This window comes from Tamandua tetradactyla, chromosome 12 (assembly GCF_023851605.1).
Source record: "Tamandua tetradactyla isolate mTamTet1 chromosome 12, mTamTet1.pri, whole genome shotgun sequence".
Classification (NCBI taxonomy): domain Eukaryota; kingdom Metazoa; phylum Chordata; class Mammalia; order Pilosa; family Myrmecophagidae; genus Tamandua; species Tamandua tetradactyla.
The window spans coordinates 31,897,372-31,924,423 of NC_135338.1; the positions used below are offsets into that span (position 1 = coordinate 31,897,372).

At 36.0% G+C, this 27,052-nt stretch overlaps 1 protein-coding gene across 9 annotated transcripts in view; it reads left to right on the forward strand.

Annotated features, from left to right (window-relative positions):
* Nucleotides 1–27,052, forward strand: part of PSEN1 (presenilin 1) — a 125,729-nt gene that overhangs the window by 84,540 nt on the left and 14,137 nt on the right. For all 9 annotated transcript variants that reach the window (XM_077122950.1, XM_077122954.1, XM_077122955.1 and 6 more), the window contains 5 exons: nt 4,979–5,046; nt 18,228–18,448; nt 21,249–21,347; nt 24,131–24,217; nt 26,617–26,790. In XM_077122950.1, the coding sequence (XP_076979065.1) occupies nt 4,979–5,046; nt 18,228–18,448; nt 21,249–21,347; nt 24,131–24,217; nt 26,617–26,790 (649 nt within the window). The remainder of the gene's footprint in view (nt 1–4,978; nt 5,047–18,227; nt 18,449–21,248; nt 21,348–24,130; nt 24,218–26,616; nt 26,791–27,052) is intronic.

A 27,052-nucleotide genomic window follows, 5' to 3' on the forward strand; every position in this document is an offset into this window, starting at 1 on the left:
ATCAGTAGATAGATGTTTGAATAATACCTCACTAGCAAAAAAAGAAATGCATGTTAAAATAATGAACTGACATATTTGGCATATCAGCTTGATAAAGATTAATCCAGTCTTTTGGTGAAATAACTAAACCAATATGTATCAGTAATCAGTATTGGTACTTTTTAATTCACAAATTTTGCTTTTATGATTTTATCCCAACAAAAGAATTAGAAATGCAGGAAAATATTTGTGTAGTAGGATGTTCATCCTAGCATTAATTATAATTGAAACAAAATAAAAAGGAAACAACCCAAATTCCAACATTCCATGCATAAGGGAAAGATTTAATTATGGATTCATCCTTATAAGTGGAATGTTATTATTTAGTAACTTCAAAATTGAAAATATAGTCTGTAATAAAATATTAAATGTTAAAAAGCAGAATGAAAAACTGTTTATTATGTTATCCTAATTTTGTTAAAAGGTCTTTACACATGCCTATATATGCAAGCAGAAAATATGCCTGGGAGGAAAATGTTAATGTCAAGTTTGGCTGTCATTGCCCATTGGGAATTGTTTTCTTATTTTAGTGTTTGTGTATTTTCTAACTGTTTTATGCTATAATAAGAATATATAACTTCTATATTTAGAAAAGCACCTTTTTCCTGTTTTTTCTATTTAAAAGTTTTGTTATGACATACATATAACAAAATCTGCCATTTTAACCATTTTTAAGTGTATTCAGTGCCATTAATCATGTTTGCAATGTTGTCCTGCCACTAACACCATCTACTGCCAAAGCTTTTTCATCCCCCTAGACAGATGCCCTGCACTCGTGATGCATTAACTCCCCATTTTCCACTGTCTTGTCCCCCATGCTCCTGACCTCTGGTAACTTACAAACTTTCTGTCTCTCAATTTGCATATCCTAATTATTTGATATAAGTGAAATCATACAGTATTTGGCCGTTTGTGTCTGGCTTACTTCATTCAATCGGATGTCTTCAGAGGTTCATCCATTTTGTATACACTGTATGCATCTACCATATTTTGTTTATCCATTCATCTTTTAGTCGACATTTACATTTCTACCTTTTGGCTATTGTGAAAAATCTGCTATGGATATTGGTGTGCAAATATCTGTGTCCATTTTTCCACTTCTTTTAGATATATATCACAAAGTGGACTTGCTGGGTCACATGGTAATTCTGTGTTTAACTTTTTGGGGACCATCAAACTTTTTTCCACAGCAGCTGCACCATTTTACATTTCCACTAACAATGTACAAAGGGTCCAATTTCTCCACATACTCGCCAACACTTGTTTCCATTTTGTTTGTTTTATTTATTTATTTTTAACAATATCCATCCAAGTTGGTGTGCCATGGTACCACATTGTGGCTTGATTTGCATTTCCTCTCTTAAGAGAGATGGGAATTTAATCTATTTCATATTAACTCTGGCTCTTAGCTTACAGTTTAATAGGAAATGCCATTGTACATCTTCTGGCCTTTAAAGCTTTTGCATCATGTAATATTTTATGTACTTTTTAGTCTTGGAACTTGGATTGTTTCTAAAGGTGAAACCTGGGAGCATGGTGGGGTGGGACAAGTGAGGAAACTGTTGTTTTGTTTTGTTGTTCTGCTTAAACTGTATTGTGTTGTTTTTTTGCAGATGAAATAGAGTAAAGACACAATTTAGAAAAATTTGCTGAATTTGAAGTTTTAAGGGACAAATGTGCAGATGTTCTGCAGTTTACTATGATGTATGTAAAAACTAAAATGGTCTAATAGATGGAGAGATAGATAGAGATGTTATAAAACAAGTACAGCAAAATGTGAAAGGTAGAATCTAGGTGGTGTATGAGTATTCACTTTGAAATTATTTAACCTTTCTGTATGTTTGAAAATTTTTATAATACAATGTTGGGGGAATATTTTCAGGAAAGAACACCAGAAATTAAATTTGTTTTATTTGCATAGTCAGGTTAATTTGTAAATATTTAAATGTCCATACAGTACCACCTTCCATGTAAAGCCATTCTGTCGAACTTCTCCCAAATTGTAGTATGTTTTAAAGGTGTTATAGAGACACTGAGAATTTTTTAAAAATCCTTTCTTTCAAAGGAATTCGCAATCACTGATTTTAAACACTTTGGATGATCAAACAGGGCCACAGAGAAAAATAACAGGGTGTCTCAGCACTACAAGATTTTTATAGTTCAGAATTTGATTTTTGCAACAAGTGGATCTGTTGAATGGGGTGAGAGGTTAAAAAAATCAATAAAAAATAATATTCTTGATTTGGAGGTTTTCTTTTCTCTTCCTCAAGATTTGACTTGGTCTGTTCTGGCCAGTTTGAATTACTGATTATAGATGTAGAATGGAATGATCATTAAAAAAAAAGAGAGAGATGCCAGTTTGGAAAAGTTTATCGTTAAGTAGTACTTTCCGTATTAACAATAAAATCTGTTGAAAGATTAAAGCAAGTAATGAATGTACCCATCTCCAAGTAATTTCACTTTTGGTTAGAAGTTACTTGACCTGACAGTCAAGTATACTATTTCATTCTCTTTTTAAAACTCCGAGATTGTTGGTTTGCCCAGATGATGCCCCGATGAACCCCAGAGTGATTTGATCAGTGACTGGAAAAGTATTTACAAAGCCCCCTTCGGGGAATGATGAAAAACGGGGAGAAATTCAACTTCCCTAAATTGAATTCTTGATATTCTCACAAGCAGTGTGGACAACCAAAGCTATAGGCTGAGCCCCCAGTCTTGGGATTTGTTCATATGAAACTTAACCCAACAAAGGCTAGGTCAAGTCTACTTAAAATTTAGGTTTGGGAGTCACCCCCAAGAGAGCCTCTTTTGTTGCTCAGATGTGGCCTTTCTCTCCAGCCAACACAACAAGAAATCTCACAACCCTCCCCCTGTCTACGTGGGACATGACTCCCAGGGGTGTGGACCTTCCTGGCAACGTGGGATAGAAATCCTAGAATGAGCTGAGACTCAGCATCAAGGAATTGAGAAAAACCCTAGAATGAGCTGAAACTCAGCATCAAGGGATTTAGAAAACCTTCTCAACCAAAAGGGGGAAGAGTGAAATGAGACAAAGTGTCCATGGCCGAGAGATTCCAAACAGAGTTGAGAGATTGTCCTGGAGGTTATTCATACGCACTGAGTAGATATCACCTTGTTATTCAAGATGTAAGGGAGAGGCTGGAGGGAACTGCCTGAAAATGTAGAGCTGTGTTCCAGTAGCCATGTTTCTTGAGGATGATTGAATAATGATACAGCTGTCACAATGTGACTGTGTGATTGTGAAAACCTTGTGTCTGATGCTCCTTTTATCTACCTTGTCAACAAACGAGTAGAACATATGGAATAAAAATAAATAATACAGGGAACAAAAATAAATTTAGTTTGAAATGCTAGTGATCAGTAAAAGTGAGGGGTAGGGGGTATGGTAGGTATAATTTTTTTTTTTTCTGTTTTCGTTTTATTTCTTTTTCTATTGTCTTTTTATTTCTTTTTCTGAATGGATGCAAATGTTCTAAGAAATGATAAATATGCAACTAAGTGATGATATTGTGAATTACTGATTATCTGTTAATGTTTTGTTTCATTTCATTTGTTAAATTGTTTTAATAAATAAATAAACCCAGATTTATTGGGTTGTATAATTTTTCTCTAAATACAGTTATTATATAAAATTACCATTTATGTAATACTGTGTGAATTCCACATGTTAATGATGGACTGAGTTATGTTTCCAAAAATTGTAATATTAATACTTATTAATAGCCATGTAAAATAAACACAGAAAGTATTGCAATACTTTTTGAAACTTCAGACTCAGAATGTTCTTTTGTCAATGTTATAAGCTTCACTTAATTGAGTATTTGATTTTAAATTGTTTTTATTTTAGAAATATTACAAAATTCCTCCATTGAAAAGAACCTGCTTTAGTGATTTGAACAATGAATAAAAAAGTATTTGCAAAGTGCCCTTGGGGGAATTTTGAGAAAGAGGGAAAATTCAACTTCCCCAAGTGGAGAATTCCTGATATTCATACAGAGAGTGGGGACAACCAAAGCAATAGGCTGAGCCCTCAAACTTGGGGTTTGTTTGTATGAAACTTAACCCCACAAAGGATGGGTCAAATCTACTTAAAATTAGGCCTAAGAGTCACCCCCATGAGAGACATGGCCTCTCTCTCTCTCTCTCTCTCTCTCTCTCAGCCAACATGACAAGCAAATTCACTGCCCTCCCACCTCTCTACGTGGGACATGACTCCTAGGCCTGTGGACCTTCCTGGCAATGTGGGACAGAAATCCTAAAATGAGCTGGGACTCAGCATCAAGGAATTGAGAAACCCTTCTTGACCAAAAGGGGGAAGAGCAAAATGAGACAAAATAAAGTGTTAATGGCTGAGAGATTCCAGATACAGTCGAGAGGTTATCCTGGAGGTTATTCTTACACATTATATAGATACCCCTTTTTAGTAATGAAGAGGCTGGAGGGAACTGCCTGAAAATGTAGAGCTGTGTTCCAGTAACTCTTGAACATGATCGTATAATGATACAGCTTTCACAGTGTGACTGTGTAATTGTGAAAACCTTGTGTCTGAGGCTCCTTTTATCTACCTTATTAACAGATGAGTAAACGTGGATTAAAAATAAATAAAAAATAATAGTAACCTTCTTTAAAGTTTAACCTATTGATTCTGCTAATAATTTGTATTTTAGAATGCTTTCCTTTCAAAATTTCACGTATTTCAAAAGAAACGAGGGTTTATATGTCTTACTGAGGTTTCTATTTTATGAATAATTCCTCACCGAGGAGTTCCATATATGTATGTATACCAAAGCCATTTGTGTTCTGCCATTTGAAAAACATAACATTTATAGATATAATACACTGTTATTGAAGTTTAAAGTTTGCATGTTTTGATTGCTGTGGGAATCTGTTAATTATACTGATACTCTTTATTTTCTAGGTTATCCATGCCTGGCTTATTATTTCATCTCTATTGTTGCTGTTCTTTTTCTCATTCATTTACTTAGGGTAAGTGGTAAAATATTTCGTCTGTTTTTCAGAAATAAGATCTATCTGGGCCTTGTAATTGTCACTTATGACATCAGGTACTTTGTTGATGAATTACTCTTCAGTTATAGCTGTTTCCAAATATAGGCCATACTTGGTAGATAAGACAAGACATTATAGATAGGGAATTCTTTTAGTGATCGTTGCTTAGAATAAATAGAACTGAAAGAACTCAGTAATCCTTACTTCTGGTAGGATGATTGTGAATGTTATATAAGGATTTGGGGAATGTATTAATTGATTTTCATATGTTTTAACTGTATTATCAGTGGACGTTTTTTTCAAATGAAATTATATGTAAAATATGCACATATAAAATAGAAAAACCTGGAGCTGCTCTGTTGAAGAGAATAGAGAGGCTCAGAGATTTGTCATCCTGGCCTTTCAGTCCCCATAACAGAATACAGTGCGTAAACCATTGCACTAGTTCTTAAATTATAAACAGAGGCAGTAAATAGAGTTAATTCTTTGGAGATGGGGAGGAATCGCTACTAACAAAAGAAACAGATGTGAGAGTATATGAAATGGATGATTTTCTAATCAAAATTATTAGATCTGACCATTGAAGATAGGATATCTATAAAAAGAGCAAAGAAAAAATACAGAAAGTTCAGTAACAACACCAGTCTCAAAATTTCACATGGAAAGTCTACTAAACTTTTTGTTTATTTGTTTACTTGTTAAGGAAAGTCTACTAACCTTTTAAGGAATGGATAGCTCTAATAATATTTAAACTATTCCAAAGCATAGAAAAACTTCCAGAATCTCATTATGAAGCCAACCTAACACTGATAACAAAACTCCATATTAGTTATCGAGGAAAAGAAAACTGAAACAATCCTGTTTTGTTTTGTTTTTTTAACTTTTTTATTGTATAGTATAACATATATACAAAGCAAAGAAATAAAAAAGCAACAGTTTTCAAAGCACTCTTCAACAAGCAGTTTTACAGGACAGAACCCAGACTTTGTCATGGGCTACCGTACCATCCTCACAGAATTTTCCTTCCAGATGCTCCAGAACATTGGAGGCTAGGAAGAATAAATATTTTTTTTTATCCTCACAATCAACTTTTTCCTCTTTTTTGTGTGAAATAGCATAAATACAAAAAAGCAATAAATTTCAAAGCACAGCACAACAATTAGTTGTAGAAGAGATTTCAGAGTTTGTGTGGGTTACAATTTCACAATTTTAGGTTTTTTTCTTCTAGCACCTCTGAGATACTGGAGACTAAAAGAAATATCAATGTAATGATTCAGCCATCATACTTGTTTGCTAAATCATACCTTCTCTGTATGACTCCACTATCACATTTGATCTTTTTTTTTTAAATTTTTATTGATACCACAACGTACGAGCACATACATTCCTAACAAATATTCCATGCATGCTGTACAGTCAGTGGCTCACAGTATCATCACATAGTTGCATATTCATCACATGATCATTTTTTAGATCACTCCAGAAAAAGAAATAAGAAGAAAAAAGAAAAAAACTCATACATACCATACCCCTTCCCTCTCCCTCTCATTGACCACTAGTATTTCCATCTATCCAATATATTTTTTTATTTTAACATTTGTTCCCCCTATTATTTATTTCTAATCCATGTGTTTTACTCATGTGTCCATACTGTAGATAAAAGGAGCATCAGACACAAGGTTTTCACAATCACATTGTGAAAGCTATATCATTATACAATCATCTTCAAGAAACATGCCTCCTGGAACCCAGCTCTACAGTTTCAGGCACCTCCCTCTAGCCTATTATACCTTAATCTAAAAAGGGGATATCTATAGAATGTGTAAGGATAACCTCTTGACTCTTTAACATTTCTCAGCCACTGACATTTTATTTTGTCTCATATCTCTCTTCCCCCTTTTGATTGAGAAGGCTTTCTCAGTCCCTTTATGCTGAGTCCCAGCTCATTCTAGGATTTCTGTCCCACGTTGCCAGGGATGTTTACACCCAAGTGATGTCCCATATAGAGATGGGGAGGGCAGTGAGTTTGCTTGCCATGTTGGCTGAGAGATCGCTAGGTCACATCTGAGCAACAAAAGAGGTTCTCTGGGGGTGACTATTAGGCCTAATTTTAAGTAGGCTTAGTTTATCCTTTGCAGGGATAAGTTTCTTAGGAACAAACCCCAAGATTGAGGGCTCGGCCTATTGATTTACTTGTCCCCACTGCTTGTGAGAATATCAGGAGTTCTCCAAATGGGGAAGTTGAATTTTGCCCCTTTCTCACCATTCCCCCAAGGGGACTTCACAAATACTTTTTTATTCACTGTTCAGATCACTCTGGGGTTTATCGGGACATCACTCTGGGATTTGTTGGAGCATCCCTCTGGCCAAACCTGCAAAATCTCATGCCTTATTTAAGGTTCCATGTATTTATGGTGTTCAGTTAAACTGTGTATATAAGTTATATCAGGAAATACACTAGTCAAAATATAAGTTTTGCACCAAACATTTTTTTGTTTTATTCTCACCCACATAAGTTAAAGTTTTAAAACATGAATTACCATGTGTTTTTAACACCCTGCAATATTGACATTCCTTTGTTCTTTCTCATGCAAAAGCATTTTTTAATTTGTGCATTTAGTCACTGTCATTGTACACTCTAGGCATTCCTCAATGATACCATCTCAGTCTTTATCATCTGTCTTTCATTCTGGTTTCATTTGTGCCCCCAGCCTTCCTCCCTCTATCATTCTCACATTAAGCTTCATTCAGTGTACTAACATTATTGTGCTACAATTGGAAAGTATTGTGCTACCCATTTCTGAATTTTTACAATCAGTCCGGTTGCAAAATCTATATTCTTTCATCTCCAGTTACCTTATATCTCCCATATTTGTCTCCTGATGGCCTCTGTTCTTAACTGAAATTCTGCAAATTCATTCATTAGTGTCAGTTCATATCATTGAGACCATACGTTATTTGTCCTTTTGTTTCTGGCTAATCTCACTCAGCATGATGCCCTCAAGGGCCATCCAAGTTGTTACATGCTTCATGACTTTATTCTGTCTTACAGCTGCGTAATATTCTATCGTATGTATATACCAGAGCTTGTTTACCCACTCGTCTATTGATGGACATTTGGGCTGATTCCATCTCTTGACGATTATAAATAATGCTGCTATAAACATTGGTGTGCAAATGTCCGTTTGTGTCCTTGCCCTCATGTCCTCTGAATAGATATTTAGCAATGGTATTGCCAGATCATATGGCAATTCTATACTTAGCTTCTTGAGGAACCTCCAAACTGCCTTCCACAGCAGTTATACCATTTTCATTTCCACCAACAGTGGATAAGTGTGCCTCTTTTCTCCACGTCCTCTCCAGGACTTACTGTTTTCTGTTATTTTGATAATGGCCATTCTGGTGAGTGTGAGATATTATTGTGGTTTTGATTTGCATTTCCCTAATAGCCAGGGAAGTTGAACATTTTTCATGTGCCTTTTAGCCATTTGTTTTTCCTCTTCTGAGAAGTGTCTGTTCATGTCTTTTGCCTATTTTTTAATTGGATTGTTTGCCTTTGTGTTGTTGAGTTGAACAATCTCTTTATATATTCTGGATACTAGACCCTTATCTGATGTATCATTTCCAAATATTGACTCCCATTGTGTAGGCTGTCTTTTTTACTTTTGTAACAAAATTCCTTGATGCATGAAGGTATTTAACTTCGAAGAGTTCCCATTTATCTATTTCTTTCTTCAGTGTTCATGCTTTGGGTGTAAGATCTAGGAAACTGCCTCCTTTTATAAGATTTATAAGATATTTCCCAACATTTTCTTCTAAAAGTTTTATGTCTTAGCTCTATGTTTAGGTCTTTGATCCATTTTGAGTTAATTTTTGTATAGGGTGTCAAATATGGATCCTCTTTCATTCTTTTGCATATGAATATCTAGTTCTCCATTTTGAGTTAATTTTTGTATAGGGTGTCAAATATGGATCATCTTTCATTCTTTTGCATATGGATATCCAGTTCTCCAAGTACCATTTATTGAAGAGACTGTTCTGTCCCAGGTGAGCTGACTTGCCTTATCAAAGATCAATTGTACACAGATGCGAGGGTCTATAACTGAACACTCTATTTCATTCCTTTCATCAGTATATCTATCTTTATGCCAGTACCATGCTGTTTTGACCACTGTAGATTCATAATAATGCCTGAAAGTCAGGTAGTGTGAGACTTCTGACTTCATTTTTCTTTCTCAGGGTATTTTAAACTAGTCAGGGCACCTTGCTTTTCCAGATAAATTTGGTTATTGGTTTTTCTATTTCTGAAAAGTAAGTTTTGGGATTTTAATTGCTATTGCATTAAATCTATAAATCAATTTAGGTAGAATTGACATCTTAACTATATTTAGTCTTCCAGTTCATGAACATGGTATGCTCATCCATTTATTTAGGTCTTCTGTGGTTTCTTTTAGCAATTTCTTACGGTTTTCTTTATATAGGTCTTTTGTATCTTAGTTAAATTTATTCCTAAATATTTTATTCTTTTGGTTGCAATTGTAAATGGAATTGTTTTCTTGATTTCCCCCTCGGATTGTTCATTACTAGTGTATAGAAACACTACAGGTTTTTTAGTGTTGATCTTGTAACCTGCCACTTTGCTGTACTCATTTATTACCTCTAGTAGTTTTGCTGTGAATTTTTTAGGGTTTTCGACATATAATATCATATTATCTGCAAACAGGAGAGTTTTACTTCTTCTTTTCCAATTTTGATGCCTTGTGTTTCTTTTTCTTGTCTGATTGCTCTGGTGAGAACTTCCAATGCAGTGTTGAATAACAACGGTAATAGTGGACATCCTTGTCTTGTTCCTGATTTTAGGGGTAAAGTTTTCGGTTTTTCCCCATTAAGGATGATGCCAGCTTTGGGTTTTTCATGTATTCCCTTTATCATGTTGAGGAAGTTCCCTTCTATTCCTATCTATTGAAATGTTTTCAACAAGAAAGGATGTTGAATTTTGTCAGATGTCTGACATTTGAGATGATCCTGTGGTTTTCTGCATTGATTTGTTGATATGGTGTTCTAGTTTGCTAGCTGCTGGAATGCAACACACCAGAGACGGATTGGCTTTTAATAAAAGGGGATTTATTTTGTTGGTTGTTCAGAGGAAAAGCAGCTAACTTTCCACTGAGGTTCTTTCTTACGTGGAAGACACAAGATGGTCTCTGCTGGTCTTCTCTCCAGGCCCCTGGGTTCCAACAACTTTCCCTGGGGTGACTTCTTTCTGCATCTCCAAAGATCTGGACTGAGCTGCTAGTGCTGAGATGAGGAATGCCGAGCTGCTTAGGCTGTGCTACTTGGCACTCTCTCATTTAAGCACTGGCCAATTAAGTCAAACATCACTCATTGCAGCAGACACACCTTCTAACTGACTGCAGATGTAATTAGCAACAGATGAGGTTCACATACTGTTGGCTTATGTCTGCAGCAACAAGACTAGGTATGCTCACCTGGCCAAGTTGACAACTGAATCTAACTAATACATATGGTGTGTTACATTAATTGATTTTCTTATGTTGAACCATCCTTGCATACCTGGGATGAATCCTAATTGGTCATGGTGTATAATTCTTTTAATGTGCTGCTCGATTCAATTTGTAAGAATTTTGAGGATTTTTGCATCTGGATTCATTAAAGAGATTGGCCTTTAATTTTCTTTTCTTGTAGTATCTTTGTCTGGCTTTGGTATGAGGGTGATATTGGCTTCATAGAATGAGTTAGGTAGCCTTTCCTACTCTTCAATTTTTTTGAAGAGTTTTAGCAGGATTTTAGTAATAATTATTTCTTGAGTGTTTGGTAGAATTCACATGTGAAGCTATATGGTCCTGGACTTTTCTTTTGGGGAGCTTCTTAATGACTAATTCACTTTCTTTACTTGTGTTCTAGTTTGCTAGCTGCTGGGATGCAATATACCAGAAACAGAATGGCTTTTTAAAAAGGGGAATTTAGTAAGTTGGTAGTTTACAGTTCTAAGGCCGAGAAAATGTCCCAATTGAAACAAGTCTACAGATATGTCCAATCCAAGGCATCCAGAGAAAGATACCTTGGTTCAAGAAGGCCGATGAAGTTCAGGGCTTCTCTCTTGTCTGGAAGGGCATATGGTGAACACGGCGTCATCCACTAGCTTCTTCTCCTGGCTTCTTGTTTCATGAAGCTCCCCAGAAGGCATTTTCCTTCTTCATCTCCAAAGGTCTCTGGCTGGTGGACTCTGCTTCTTGTGGCTAAGTCATTCTCTGCTCTCTCAGAAATCTCTCTCTGAATCTCCCAAAAATGTTTTCTCTTTTATAGGACTTCAGAAACTAATCAAGACCCACCCAAATAAATGGGTGGAGACACATCTCCCCTAATCTACCTTAACAATTACACTTGATTGGTTTACATCTCCAGGGAGATGATCTAATTACATACAGTATTGAATAGGGATTATTCTGCCTTTATGAAATGGGATTTAGACTAAAACATGGCTTTTCTAGGGGACATACATCCTTTCAAACCAGCACAACGTGACTGATTTGTTGAGGTCGTCTATTTCTTCTCGAGTCAGTATTAGTTGTTCAAGCCTAGGAAGTTGTCCATATCATCTGTGTTGTCTAATTTATTAGCATAAAGTTGTTCATAGTGTCCTCTCATTACCTCCTTTATTTCTGTAGGGTCAGTGGTTATGTCTCCTCTTCCATTTCTGATTTTATTTATTTGCATCTACTCTCTTCTTTTTGTCTACCTTGCTAAGAGTCCATTAATCTTACTGATTTTCTCATAACCCAACTTTTGTTTATGTTGATTTTCTTGATTGTTTTCAATATCATTTATTTCTGTTCTAATCTTTGTTATTTCTTTCCTTTTGCTTGCTTTGAGGTTAGTTTGCTGTTTTTCCTGTAGTTCTTCTGAGTGAACAGTTAATTCCTTGATTTTTGCTCTTTCTTCTTTTTTGATAGAGGCATTTAGGGCAATAGATTTCCCTCTTAGCACTGCCTTTGCTGCATCCCATAAATTTTGATATGTTGTGTTTTCATTTTCATTTGCCTCGAAATATTTACTGATTCTTCCTTGACCCACTGGTTATTTAAGAGTGTGTTGTAGAGCCTAAATATATTTCTGAATTTTCTGGCCCTCTGCTTATTATTGATTTCCAACTTCATTTATGATCCACAGGAGTGTTTTGTATTATTTCAATCTTTTTAAATTTATTGAGATTTGCTTTGTGACTCAGCATATGATCTGTCCTTGAGAATGATCCATGAGCACTTGAGAATAAGGTATATCCTGCTATTGTAGGGTATAATGTTCTATAAATGTCTGTAAAGTCTAGTCCATTTATTGTATTATTCAGATTCTCTGTTTCTTTATTGATCCTGTGTCTAGATGTTCTGTCCATTGTTGAGAGTGGGGAATTGAAGTCTCCAACTATAATGGTAGCTGTTTTTATTTCTCTTTTCCATGTTTTCAGTGTTTAACTCATATTTTGGAGCACTCTGGCTCGGTGCATAAATATTTATGATTGTTATGTCTTGTTGAATTGTTCCTTTTATTAATATGTAGTGTCCTTCTTTGCTCTTTTATTTGTTTTAATTTGTTCCTTTTGTTAATACATAGTATCCTTTTTTGCTCTTTTAGTTGTTTTACATTTGAAATTTAATTTGTTGGATATAAGTATAGCTACTCCTGCTCTTTTCTGATTGTTGTTTGCATGATATATCTTTTCCCAACCTTTTACCTATGTTTGTCCATGGGTCTAAAATGTGTCTCCTGTAGACAGCACACAGATAGATGGGTCCTGTTTTTTTAATACATTCTGCTAGTCTATGTCTTTTAATTGGGGAGTTTTATCCATTAAAATTTAGTGTTATTACTGTTAAGGGCAGTACTTTCTTCTACCATTTTGTCTTTTGGATTTTACATGTCATCTAATTTTTCTTCTTTTTATCTTTGCTGATAGTCTTAATTTCTACACTATTCTCCACACCTCTCTCTCCTGTCTTTTCCTGTGTCTCTAGTGCTCCCTTCACTATTTTTTGCAGAGCTGGTCTCTTGGTCACAGATACTCTCAGTGATTTTTTTTGTCTGCAAATGTTTTAATTTCCCCTTCTTTTTTTGTGGAGGTGGGGCAGTGCATGTTCTGGGAATTGAACGCAGGTCTCCCCCGCGAAAGGCATGCATTCTACCAGTGCCCCCTTATTTTTTTTTTTTCATGGGCAGGCACCAGGATTCAAATCTGTGTCTCCAGTATGGCAGGCGAGAACTCTGCCTCCTTAGCCACCATCTTCTGCCCTGCCCTTCATTTTTTGAAGGACAGTTTTGCTGGATATATAATTCTTGGTTGGCAATTTTTCTCTTTTAGTATCTTAAATATATCACATCACTATCTTCTTGCCTCCATGGTTTCTGCTGAGAAATCTGCACATAGTCTTATTGAGCTTCTCTTGTATGTGATGGATTGCTGTTTTTTTACTGCTTTCAAAATTCTCTCTTTCTCTTTGACATCTGACATTCAGGTCTTGGAGTATGTCTATTTGGATCTATTCTGTTTGGGGTTTGCTGAACTTCTTGGATCTATAATTTTAAGTCTTTCATAAGAGTTGGAAAATTTTCAGTGATAATTTCCTTCATTAGTTTTTCTCCTCCTTTTTCCTTCTCTTCTTCTGAAACACCGACAGCACATATATTCGTGCACTTCATGTTGTCGTTCAGTTCCCTGAGTCCCTGTTCATATTTTTCCATTCTTTTCGCTATATTTTCTTTTGCTTGTCAGATTTCAAATGTCCCATCCTCCAGTTCAGTAATCCTATCATCTGCCTCTTGAAATCTGACATTGTAGATTTCCATTGTTTTTTTTCATCTCTTCTGCTGTCCTTTGATTCTCATAAGTTCTGTGATTTGTTTTTTCAGACTTTCGATTTCTTCTTTTTGTTGGTTCCTTGCCTTCTTTATATCCTCCCTCAATTCACTGATTTGATTTTTGATAAGATTTTCCATGTCTGTTGAACATCCTGAAGAAATTGTTTCAACTCCTGTATCTCATTTGAATTGTTGATTTGTTTCTTTGACTGGGCCTTATCTTCAATTTTCCTAGTATGATTCATTACTTTTTACTGGCATCTAGACATTTAATTTCCTTAATTAGTTTATTCTGGAGGGTGTTTTCACTTTTTTACCTAGGATTTTCTTGCTGGATGACTTTGTTGTCTAGCTGTACTTTGACATTCAGTTCAGCTTATGCTAGACCTCTAGCATAGGTTTTGTTTAACAGATAAGAATTTTTCTGTTTTTTTTTTTTTTTCTTGCTGTGCTGTATGGTACCGTTTTTTTTTTTCCCCGTTAGGCGGGTCTACCTAGGTGTTATAGACCCCAGTCAGATTTTTCCAGACCAGACTGGCTTCCTCTCAGGAGGAAAGAGGCACCTGCATCAGTTTTCCCTGAGGGTGAGACCCGGCAGGTTGAAACACTTTCCTATGAAGCCTCTAGACTCGGTGTTTTTCCTGCCCTGCTCAGTATGTGGCTTTCTCTACCTGCTCAGTGTGTGGCTTTATCACCGGCTTAAAGTAATGCAGTACCTTTAGCTTCAGCAGACTCCGCCTGCTGGGGACGTGGTTGAGACAGAGGAGAGTTTATAGGCTGGCTTTCATCACTTCATTTTTCCAGACCCTGGAGTCTCAATTCCTTGAGGGAGGGATTCTATCTGAGCTGGGCCCTACCCCTCTCCTGGGGAAGACACAGCTTCCAGGGAATTCTTTCCTTTCCCCTGCCCAGCCTCTTTGCCTCTCAGGCAAGCTTAATTCTGCCTTTGCCTGGGGCAGTTGGAGCCTATGAAGCCTTGCAGTTGTATTCAAAGGGTAGTCAAGCCATAGAAACACTGCCACAGGAAAAAAAAAAAAGAAAAGAAAAGAAAAAGAAAACCCTTTTCACAGCATGACCCCCATACCTCGGCTTTGCCAATCAGGAGTTTCTCTAACAACATAAAATGTATGAATCTCATTCTAAAGACCAAGATCATCGTATAGAGAAATAAGAAGCATTCCTACTAAGGTCAAGAAAACTGTGGGACTTTCCTTTACACCACTGTTGCTGAGCATTGCTCTGTAGGTACTAGAGAACTAAACTAGAAAAAGAAATCGGAGTTATCACATTTGGAAAGGAAGAAGTTAAACTACCAATATTTAGAGATAACATGATTCTTCATCTGGCTTTATAACTAACCCCCGAAATTTAAGAATCACTAAATAAACTTGGTAGTGTAGTTGAATACAAAATTAAACACAAATCACAAAACACAAAATTAAACACCAATAAAACACAAATTAACCGCCTTCACATAAACAACTAATCAGAAAACGTAGTGAAAAAAATACTCATTTGTGATTATAGCAAAAAATAATATATCTTGGATTAAACAAAAATTGTACAAGATCCACATTAAGAGATTTTTAAATGCTACTTGTTCTAATTTGCTAGCTGCCAGAATGCAATGTACCAGAAACAGAATGGCTTTTGTAAAAGGGGAATTTAATAAGCTGCTAGTTTACAGTTCTCAGGCTGAGAAAATGTCCCAATTAAGTCTATAGAAATGTCCAATCTAAGGCATCCAGGGAAAGATATCTTGGTTCAAGAAGGCCAGTGAAGTTCAGGGTTTCTTTCTCAAGTGAGAAGGCACATGGTGAATACAGTCAGGGCTTCTCTCTCAGCTGGAAGGGCACATGACAAACACTGTGTCATCTGCTAGCTTTCTCTCCTGGCTTCTGGTTTCATGAAGCTCCTCGGGAGGAGTTTTCCTTCTTCATCTCTAAAGGTCACTGGCTCGTGGACTCTGCTGTGGTGCTGCAGCATTCTCTGCTCTCTCCGAATCTCCCATTCTCCAAAATGTTTCTTCTTTTATAGGACTTCAGAAACTTCTCAAGACCCACCCAAATGGGTAGAGACATGTCATCACCTAATCCAGCTTAACAACCACTCTTGACCAAATCACATCTCCAGGGAGATGATCTGATTACAGTTTCAAACATACAATACTGAATAGGGATTAGAAGAAATGGCTGCCTTATGAAATGGGATTAGGATTAAAACATGGCTTTTCTAGGGGACATATATCATTTCAAACCAGCACACTATTGAAGGACTTCAGAAGAAGATGTAAAGAAAAGGAAAGTTATCAGATTTTGTAGAAACTTAATACCATAAGGATATCAGTCCTCTCAAGTTTATTATTATTTATTTTATCATTATTATTTTTTTTGCATGGGCAGGCACCAGGAATCGAACCCGGTCTCCAGCACAGCAGGCGAGAATTCTGCCTGCTGAGCCACTGTGGCCTTCCCTCTTAAGTTTATTTTAAAATTTAACATAATCCTAACAAAATGCAAACAGGATTTATTTTTAATCTAGATAAAATGATCCTAATGCTTATTTAGAAAAATAAATAAGCTAGGGAATCCAGGAGAATTCTGAAAAAGAAAAAAAATGAAGGGATGTTACTCCTCATATGAAATTAATAAAACTGCAGTAACTAAATAGTGTGGCACCTGCACCATCAATAGATGAGCAGTGGAAAGGGTTAGAAAGGGTAAAAGAATGCTAAAATACATAAAAGGAATTTAGTATAACATTAGTAGGCCATAGGTGGGTTATTTAATAATTGGTATTGAGATGGTTGGGTAATCATCAGGGTAAAGAATTTGGATTCCTTCCTTACCAGGATTAGTTTCAAATAGCATTAAAAATTTAAATATGGAAGTGAAACCATAAATAACTAAAGAAAACCATAGGGAGGAGAGAGTAGGGGTTTTTTTAAATGCGATTTTAGTGAGATATATTCACAAACTATATAATCATCTGGAGTTTACAGTCAGTGGCTCACAGTATCATATGTTTGTGCATTTATTACCACAATAAATTTTAGAACATTTTCATTACTCCAAAAAAATCAAAATAAAGAACACCCAAAACATCCCATACCCCTTAGCCTTTCCCTATTATGTATTTATTTATTTGTCTTTATACTTATGTGCCCATACACTAGATAAGGGCAGCATCAGTCATAAGGTTTTCATAATCATATGATCACACTGCAACAGCTATGTACTTAAATATAATAATCATCAAGAATCAAGGCTGCTGGATTACTGTTCAACAGTTTCAGGTGTTTCCTTCTAGCTACTCTAATACACTAGAAACTAAAAAGGAATAACTATATAATGCATAAGAATAACCTCCAGAATGACCTCTCGACTCTTTAGAAATCTCTTAGCCACTGAAACTTTATTTTGTTTCATTTCTTTTCCACCTTTTGGTCAAGAAGATTTTCTTAATCCCACAATGCCAGGGCCAGGCTCATCCCTGGGAGTCACATCCCATGTTACCAGGGAGATTTACACTCCTGGGAGTCATTTCCCACTTATAGAGGAGGGTAATGAGTTTATTTGCAGAATTGGCTTAGAGAGGCCTCATCTGCACAACAAAAGAGGGTCTCTGGGGGTGACTCTTAGGCATAATTATAAGCAGGCTTAGCTTCTCCGTTGTAGGAATAAGCTTCATAAAGGCAAGCCCCAAGAACAAGGGCCTGGCCCATCAAACTGGTGGTCCCCTCTCCTTACAAGAGTGTCAGAAATTCCCCAGGTGGGGAAGTTTAACATTTCCACAGTCCCTCAAAGGAACTTTGCAAGTACTTTTTAATCTTCTGCCCTCATTCTTCTGGGATGTATTGGGGGATCACAACTACCTGTACATACCAAAAAGACCTTACTCCCTATTCAAGGTTCCGTTTAATTACGGTGTTCAGATAAGCTGACTATATACCAACGTCAGATATTTTAAACTAGGATTTCCCAAAGTATATGGTATAGAGGTTTAGGTGATAAACCTCTAAATTTTTTTAATAATCTCCTACTTATTTTTACAGTTGTGGCATGTGATACTGGTTTCCCAGAATGACCTGGTTTCCTGTTAAAATAAGCCAACTTAAGAAAAATATGACTTAGTTTAAAGAAAAGTATTAAATATCACAGTTGCTATTTGATATGGTAAAAATATGAAGGTGGGATATGAATATCTAATGTTTGGGAACCATAGTTTAAACAATGTATTGATGATTATTAGATAAGTTTTTAAAAATATCTGTTTAATTCTTTCAGGGAAGTGTTTAAAACTTACAATGTTGCCACAGACTATATTACTGTTGCCCTCCTGATCTGGAATTTTGGTGTGGTGGGAATGATTGCCATTCACTGGAAAGGTCCACTTCGACTCCAGCAGGCATATCTCATTATGATAAGTGCCCTCATGGCCCTCGTATTTATCAAGTACCTCCCTGAATGGACTGCGTGGCTCATCTTGGCTGTGATTTCAGTATATGGTAAAACTCAAACTGATATGTTGTTCATCATAGAAATGCTTCACTGGTGTGTTTTCCTTCCTCTTTTAATATCTTGACTCAGGGAAAATGATATCAGTTACATCCCCTGCCTATTCAGTAAATAGTAAGCTATAGAATCTTTTTCATATAAAGTTTTCAAAAAATTTTAAGTTAACTTCTTTTTAAAATGTTTTATTAGTGTCTCCAGTTTAACTCATTGGTGGGTTAGTGGAAGGAGCCAAGGACTTCTTGGAAGAGAAGATTCAAATCCCACCTCTGCCTCTTAGAGTCATAATGACCTTAGGAACGTGTTTCAGTTTCCTCATTTTTAGAATAGACAGTACTGCTCAGAGTTGTAGAAGTTCAGTGAATTGAATATATGCTGAAAAGTACTACCAGAGTTTTTGACACACATAAATTGCTCAATAAATTTTAAAATCAAAATTAGGTAACGTACTTTTTATAAGGCAACTTGGGCTGAATTATCCTTCTAAAAATAATATACAAGTAATTCTTAGGTAATATGCAAGTCAAATTCTTTAACAACCAGTGTGGCATAGATCCTGAAAAGTCAGAATATATCCCAGCCATGAATAACCAAGGCAGCCGTAGGTACATACTCTGTGGTCTGTGTATTATAATAAGGCACCAGTGACCTGTGACAGAAAACTTTGTCATCCCCATTTGATTGATGAAGAGAAAGTCTGTGAAAATAGAATTGAACTGGTTCTGTCCTCATATTTGAGAAGTCAGTCATAGAGCTAGAAGTCCATAAACTCTCTGTGCCTGACTTTCATAATGACTTTATAGTATCTGATGGTTTGCAAAGTACTCATCTAGTATTGCATGATTGTGACGAAGAACACCAGTCCTGGAAATAGACTTCCCTGGGTTCAATGCCACACTCTTCTCCTATCATTAATTGGTTATGTGCCCATAGAAATTCACTCAACCTCTAAGTTTCAGTTATAGTAAGGATTAAATTAAATGGTACAGTGTGGGCCGTGGTGGCTCAGCAGGCAGAGTTCTCCCCTGCCTTGCTGGAGACCTGGGTTTGATTTCCAGTGCCTGCCCTTGCAAAAAAAAAAAAAGGTATAAATTAAATAGTACATGTAAAAACACTTAGAGCAGTCAGTAAATGTTAGCTCTTATTTTTTTAATACAGTCCTTTGAAGTAAACAAAGTCATTAGAATCCCTATTTTATTGTTCCGAAATTGGAGGTTTATGAAGGTAATTATTTGTCCAGCTATATACCATTTGCTCTGGATCTGAATCCCAAGTCCAATACCTTTTTTTTGGTGGGAGCAGGGTAGGGATGGTTGGTGCCTAGTCCGGAATTGAACTCAGATCTCCCTCATGGAAGGCAGGCATTCTACCACCAAATCACCCGTGCACCCCTCTAAGTCCAATGTTCTTTATACTATGCTACACTATTCCATCAACCATCTGTTTCTTCCACATGTAATAGAAATGCTTATCTCTGCAGAGCTTTGAGTTCCTTTAAAATGAGAGGATTTTGGATCTAGTACTGAGAGTAATGATCCTTAATTCCATTTTTACAAGGTCTCAAGGTATTTCATTTCATCACAAAGGTTGTTCTGAAATTCCCAAAGCAAAACTAATTTTAATTCAGTTCAACTGTTTTTAAAATGGAATTCATCATTTAGCTGTTAGAGAGTTTGTTATAAAACCAAAATGGTGACAAGATGTGGCAACTTCAAACAAGTTGAAAATCTCCGTATATTTCCCGGAGCCTGCCCATGCAAAAAAAAGAAAATCTCAGTATTTCAGAGCAAGGCAGGCTTCCCTGTTTTCTTCCAAAACAAATCAACTGGAAACTCTGAGCAGAGATTTCTTTGGGTGTATGAGTGTGTATTTTATTATTATTTTATTATCATATTATTATAGAAGGATACATGACTACTTGGTGGCATGAAATTTCTTAATTAAATGCCAGTGGATGACAGTAGTGACAACACAGCTGTCAAGTCTTCCTTTGAATTTTAGCTATACTTGCTTTATATTTTTAAATGTTTGAAAATATTTTCTGTATTTCTGTACTCTGAATTTTAATGCCTGAGAAAATGTAAGAAAAATTTCAGTCAATGGAAAGATGCTGGTAGAATCAGAATTAAGAGTAATTTAGTCATCTTTCTTCCTCACTGAGTTGCTGTTTTTGTAAATATGTAAACGTGGCATTATTTACTACTTTTTCAGCACATGTAACATGACACCTGAGTATCTGTGAGGTGCTTTTATTTGACAGAAGAATAAAAGAAAAACTAAACTTTGTCATGCAGAGTTATAAGCTATCTTGTTTCATTTGAATTTACTGCCCTCTTATTTCAAATATCCCTAAGTAGTACATATACTATTTTTTAAAAGAAGGAACTAATCATCTCTTCTGTGCTGCTCTTGAAATTCAGTCAAATTCCTCCTATTAAATTCCTCTCATAATAAAGCTCCCATTTATAGTTTGATTTGTTTAAAAATGACTTGTTCTCATTTCTGTTTGTTGTAGGTTGATAACAGCTTTAGAAAGCTGTCTTGTCATTATTTCTGCCTTTTATCTTCAAACTGGGAAGACTTGTTGATGATACACGGTAGACTAAGCAAATAAGTCAAACTCCACATGAAATTTTCACAGATCTATTACTATGTGATTTTGTTTATTTAGGTTGTTTTTCCCCAGCAGTTTACCTGCCATTTCTCTTCCCTTGCTTATTTTTTTCTAACTTCCCCATTTACAAGTTCAGCCAGTACATTTTATCAGATATCTCTTCTCTTTTCTCTTTCTAGATTTAGTAGCAGTTTTGTGTCCAAAAGGTCCACTTCGTATGCTGGTTGAAACAGCTCAGGAAAGAAATGAAACTCTCTTTCCAGCTCTTATTTACTCCTGTAAGTTTTTCAGAATGATGGCAAATTAGTAATAACCTTTGAATTTACAGGAACTCAGATAGCTGTTAATTATAGTCATTTTGGTATTTCCTCCCATTGTAAATGCATATCATTGATGGACATCCTGCAAACCTCTTTGTTTCCTGCCAACTGTTGTCTTCTATTTGACATTGATTCAAGAAAGTTTTCAAAATGGGTGGACACAGAAAATATTTAGAGATTTTTGACTCAGTATTCCCATTTAAAATCTTGTTAGTCAAGACTTATTGAGCCCTTGTTACATATATTGCAGGTGACTATTACTCAAACTTAGTGAAAGAGTTATGCTTCCTGGTCCTTCAGAATGTGCCTTCTCCTCTTCCTAATCATTCAGTAAATATTTATTGAGCATCAGTCAACTTAATCTACTTCCACAGGGCCCTGTATAAGATACTTTGCCTTCCCTCAAGCTCATTTGCTTACAATTTAGAAAAGAGATAAGATAAGTATATAAACAATATCCAAGTCAAAAAGTTACTGGTTTCATAAAAGGAACAATAAAAATTCAGAGAGAAAAGAAAATGCCAAGCAAAGTACTTTGTTAGCTTCTTAGTGTTTAGAAAGTGAGAAAATGAAATGGAAATAAATATATATCTATCAGAAAATTGGAAAAACCAGAATTTTTCACTGAGCAGTATATCTTGACAGTTTTTCTTGTCAGTATGTGAAGTGGCTGTGTAGTCTTCTCTTACATATTCAGTAAAGAATGTCTGTTACTGAAGGACCTTTAGGTCATTTCCATTTCTTTTCAGTCATAAACACAATGCCTGGAAAAAAAAGACCCATGAAATACTAGTGGTCATTGAGAGGGATGGGTAAGAGGTATGTCTGTATGAGTTTTTTCTTTTTCCATTTCATTTCTTTTTCTGAAATGATGCAGATGTTCTAAAAAATGATCATGGTGATGAATACACAACTACATGATGATATTGTGAGCCACTGATTGTACATCATGTATGGAATGTTTGTATGTTAAAAATGTTTGTGTTTGTATGTTGTTTTATCAATAAAAATATATTTAAAAGACCCATGAATTTGTGTTTTAAGATAGATCTCTAAAGGTTGAATTGCTAAGTCCGAGGATGTGTGTGTTTAAATTTTGATAGATATTGCCAAATTGCCCCCTAAAAAGGATGTATCTATTTACATTCCCTTCAGTAGCGTGAAGGTACCTGTCTCTTTGCACTTTCATTATAACTTGTTTCTTTGTATGTGAAATTAATAGGCAAAAATAACATCTTGTTTCATTTTGCATTTCTTGGTTTATTAGTGGCTATTAGTGATTAATGAACATTTTTTCATGATTTTCTTACTTATTTGTATTTCTTGTTTTGACTTTTTCAAATATTCTTTTCCATATTTTTAAAATTAATTTTTAATTTTACAAATAATACATGAATACATTATCCTTAAAAGTGAAAAACTACAGATAAAGCTGAATTTCACTATAATCATCATCCCACTTAGTTCCTTACCAAATGATTACCCCTGTTATCAATTTGATATAAATCCTTTTACATTTTTTTTCATTTTTTTGACTATTTTTCTCTTGGGTTTTTTGAAAAGCAGGAGGAGACAATGTCAAATACTGTGAGGAAGTCAAAGATAGTAAGAATTGCACAAACCAGATAGAATTTGGTATTTAATACATCATTAGTGACATTTATGAGAGCAAGTTCAGTAGAATGATAGGGCTAGAAGTCATATTCCAAAGGGAGGAAGGTATGGTGGTGGTGGTGGTGTATGTGTGTGTTTGCTTGCTGTTGCTCCTGGCAATGAAAATAATGAAGTGGAAATGGGTGGTGAAGTGTAGTAGATATCACCTACTACCTCAAAGATTCCTGAATGACAGGCAAAGTAGATGATGACTGGAGAGGAGAGCAGGTTTGAGAAAAGATGTTTACAGGAGAGGGAAGTTTTATTCATGTTCTAAGGCTTAGGGAAAAGAAAAATAGAGAAAGCTTTGAAGAGACAGCAGGAGGAAATAATTAATGGAGCAAGATCATTGACAAGGTAGAGAAGTTGGCCACAGCACAGTACTAAAGTACTCACATTGACTCTTAACTAAAATGTGATAGAGGTGGTGGTTGAATGGTTGTTAGATATGTGTACTATATAGATAGGGATAGAGATGTGTTGATATATGTATTTTTGTAGAAGGAACATAGAAGAAGCCAGTTGACTGTATTCTTTATGTTTATTGCTTTTAACTTTTTTTTTCCTGCTTGTATAAAGCACAGTTTAGCATTATTGAAAGTCTCAGAAGTAAGACATAGTATGAAGGAAACTTATTCTTTGCCCCTTTAGAATTACAATCATCAGCTGAGGCTTTTGTGAATCTCATGTTGTCCTCAAATTTAAGTCCAATAAGTGATTTTCATCAATGAGATCATACTATTTTAGGATATTCAGTTAGTCCATCTTTTGTTTTGGTGGTATCTTGCTTGCCTGAAAAGTTTTCCTATTGTTGTTTTTCAGGGCTTTATATGATGATGAATGGTTTTGCTATAGCATTTGCAGTTTGAGTGCTCTGGAAATGTTCAGTTTCAGAATATTTTCTTACCTGCCCAGACCAAAGGAAACCTTTTTTTTGTCAGTATGCATTTACCTTCGATTGTTAAGGATTATTAAGACAGCATTAAGAAAACTGGTAATTTGTGTAGAGAAATAATAGCCTACTGTCAATCTATGTTGTTTTCCTTCTGTGTTTCCAGTGCTTACCTGGACTTTGTCTTTCTCAACAGCAACAATGGTGTGGTTGGTGAATATGGCAGAAGGAGACCCAGAAGCCCAGAGGAGTGTATCCAGAAAGTCGAATTATAGTACCCAAAGTAGGTGTTTTTATTTGGTAATTTCCTGGTTGTTCAGAGTCATTGTCATATCATCTAGGCTAATAATGTGCTATGAAGCAGTAACCTCCTTTACTGGCCATGGACTCCTTTGAGAATCTTCTGTAAGCTGTGGTAATACCCAGTAAATACGCAGATAGGTATTTAAAGAGTTCTACTAGCTCAAACCCATAAATACAGTCTAGAGATCTTAGGTTAAGAATTCGGCCATTAAAAATATAATTAGTAACTGTGAGTATAGTATATTCTGTAGTAAAGTGGTTTACTTGTGAATACTATTTGAATAGTGATAACATAAAAACTGAATATTAACCCCACATTATGACATATTTTGGAAGATGGGGACAATTAAAGTCATATTTATAACAGTATGGGTGCTAATGCTTATCTGTCTATAAGACGTAAGATAAGTACCTGAAATCAGAACATCAGCATGGAGCAGTGTGAGCATGCTATTTGTAATTAATTATGACAGTAAATACCAAACTGCTAGAGATAGAAAGTAGGAGTGAGGATAGATCAGGAGTGAGGAGGGCTGGGATAAAGTAGGGACTGCTGTTTTTATTTATAACCTTGTGCTTACATGAATTTTATAAACTCAACACCAGGGAAGATTCAGGTTTTGTGGGGCCTGATGATTATACAGCTTGGGTGGGGTGGGGCACTCCTTTAAGAAAAAGAATACAGAACTAAAAATATGGCTAGGTCCCCTCCCACAAGAAGGCCAAGCAAGTGAGGGCACTGAAGCAGAAGCTTCATTAATTTTTCATGGTAAATCTGCCTCTGCTATGAACATGTAATTACTTTTATAAAAAATAAAAGAAGAAGAAAAATATTATGGGCATCACTTATGTATTTTAATTATTTAAGGTATGGAAAGTTCTCAAGACTGTTATGTTATGCTCACAATTTTCAAGTATTGACAACTAAAGCAGATTGACAGCTACTATAAAGAAATGACTCACCTCTCCCACCTTACCCACTCCTCCCATAATAAATCCGCTTTTATAACTTAGTCACTAAAGTCAGTGGTGAATGCTGAAGGAAGCTTTCAGCTACAGAGAACAGAAAAACACTACTCAATTGCCTTAAACAAAGAGGATATGTATTCTCTCACATGACAAGAATCCTGGGGTTTGAACACTTCCAGGGTTAATTAATTTTGTGACTTAATGATGTATCAGGGCCCAGGTTCTTTCCATCTTCCTACTCTGCAGTTCCTAGCAGACAGGCTTGGTCCATATCCTGCTCCTGGTCACAAGATGACAACTGTAATCGCAAGGCATCATATCCAGATAAAACAACATCCAGAAGAAGGGGAGTGTTCTAGTTTGCTAGCTTCCAGAATGTAATATACCAGAAACAGAATGGCTTTTAAAAGGAGAAATTTAATGAGTTGCTAGTTTACAGTTCTAAGGCCAAGATAATGTCCCAATTACAACAAGTCTATAGAAATGTCCAATCAAAAGTGTCCAGGGAAAGATACCTTGGTTCAAGAAGGCCAATGAAGTTCAGGGTCTCTCTTGCATCTGAGAAGGCACATGGTGAACACAGTCACAGTTTCTCTCTCGGCTGGAAGGGCTCATGGTGAGCAAGGCATCATCTGCTAGCTTTCTCTCCTGGCTTCCTGTTTCATGAAGCTCCCCGGGAGGCATTTTCCTTCTTCATCTCCAAAGGTTGCTGGCTTGTGGACTCTGCTTCTCATGGCTATGTCGTTTTTCTCTGCTCTCTCTGAATCTCCCATTCTCCAAAATGTTTCCTCTTTTATAGGACTTCAGAAACTAATCAAGACCCACCCAAATGGGTGGAGACATGTCGTCACCTAATCCAGTTTAGCAACCACTCTTGACTAAGTCACATCATCCAGGGAGATGATCTGATTACAGTTTCAAACATGCAGTATTGAATAGGGAGTGGGATTTTGATTAAAACATGGTTTTTCTAGGGGATGTACATCCTTTCAAACCAGCACAGGAAGCTGTTGATTTCTTTCTTGATTCTCTATTGAAAACAGTGAGAAAAATATTCCCATCGATTACCAGCAGACTTACCTCACCATTCATTGGCTAGTACTGAGTCACAGCCCCATAGCTTAGGCCTTTCATTGGGAAGAGAAAAGGTAGAATTGCCATGTTTGGCTTGGATTAGTCAGGATTTACCACCGGATAGGTGGAAACACAAATAAAATCAGGAAATAAGAAGAGAATGTCAGTTGTGTAAGGAACCAGAAAGCATTGCTGCAGTCCATGATTTGTGGTGTAAGAGTCAGCTAACTTAGTTACAGTGACAGTCTGATGGTTACTGTTTCCATGTAATTTTCTTAAAGGTATTAAGATTTTTTTCCTAAATATTAGGGTTGCATTTTCCACTTTCTCTTCAAGGCACAGAAAGTGAAACACAAAACAACGTTACAGCAAATGATGATGGAGGCTTCAGTGAAGAATGGGAGGCCCAGAGGGACAGTCATTTGGGGCCTCATCGATCTACACCTGAATCACGAGCTGCTGTACAGGAACTTCCCAGCAATGTCCCACCCACTGAGGATCCAGAGGAAAGTATGTGCTTATCAGCATCTCCAAGTATAAAGTGAATTGAGGGTGTTGAATTCTAGTAATTGGTTTTACGAGTTGAATTTTAGTAATTGGTATTTTTTTCATAGCTAAGTTTGTTGATGGGCAGAATTCTTCCCTCATATTTTCCTAGTTGACCATTTGCAGCCCGATCTTTTGATATTTGGTAGTTTTTTTTTTTTTGGTGGTGGGGGTACATTTTCCAGGAATTGAATGCAGGTCTCCCACATGGAAGGTGAGCATTCTA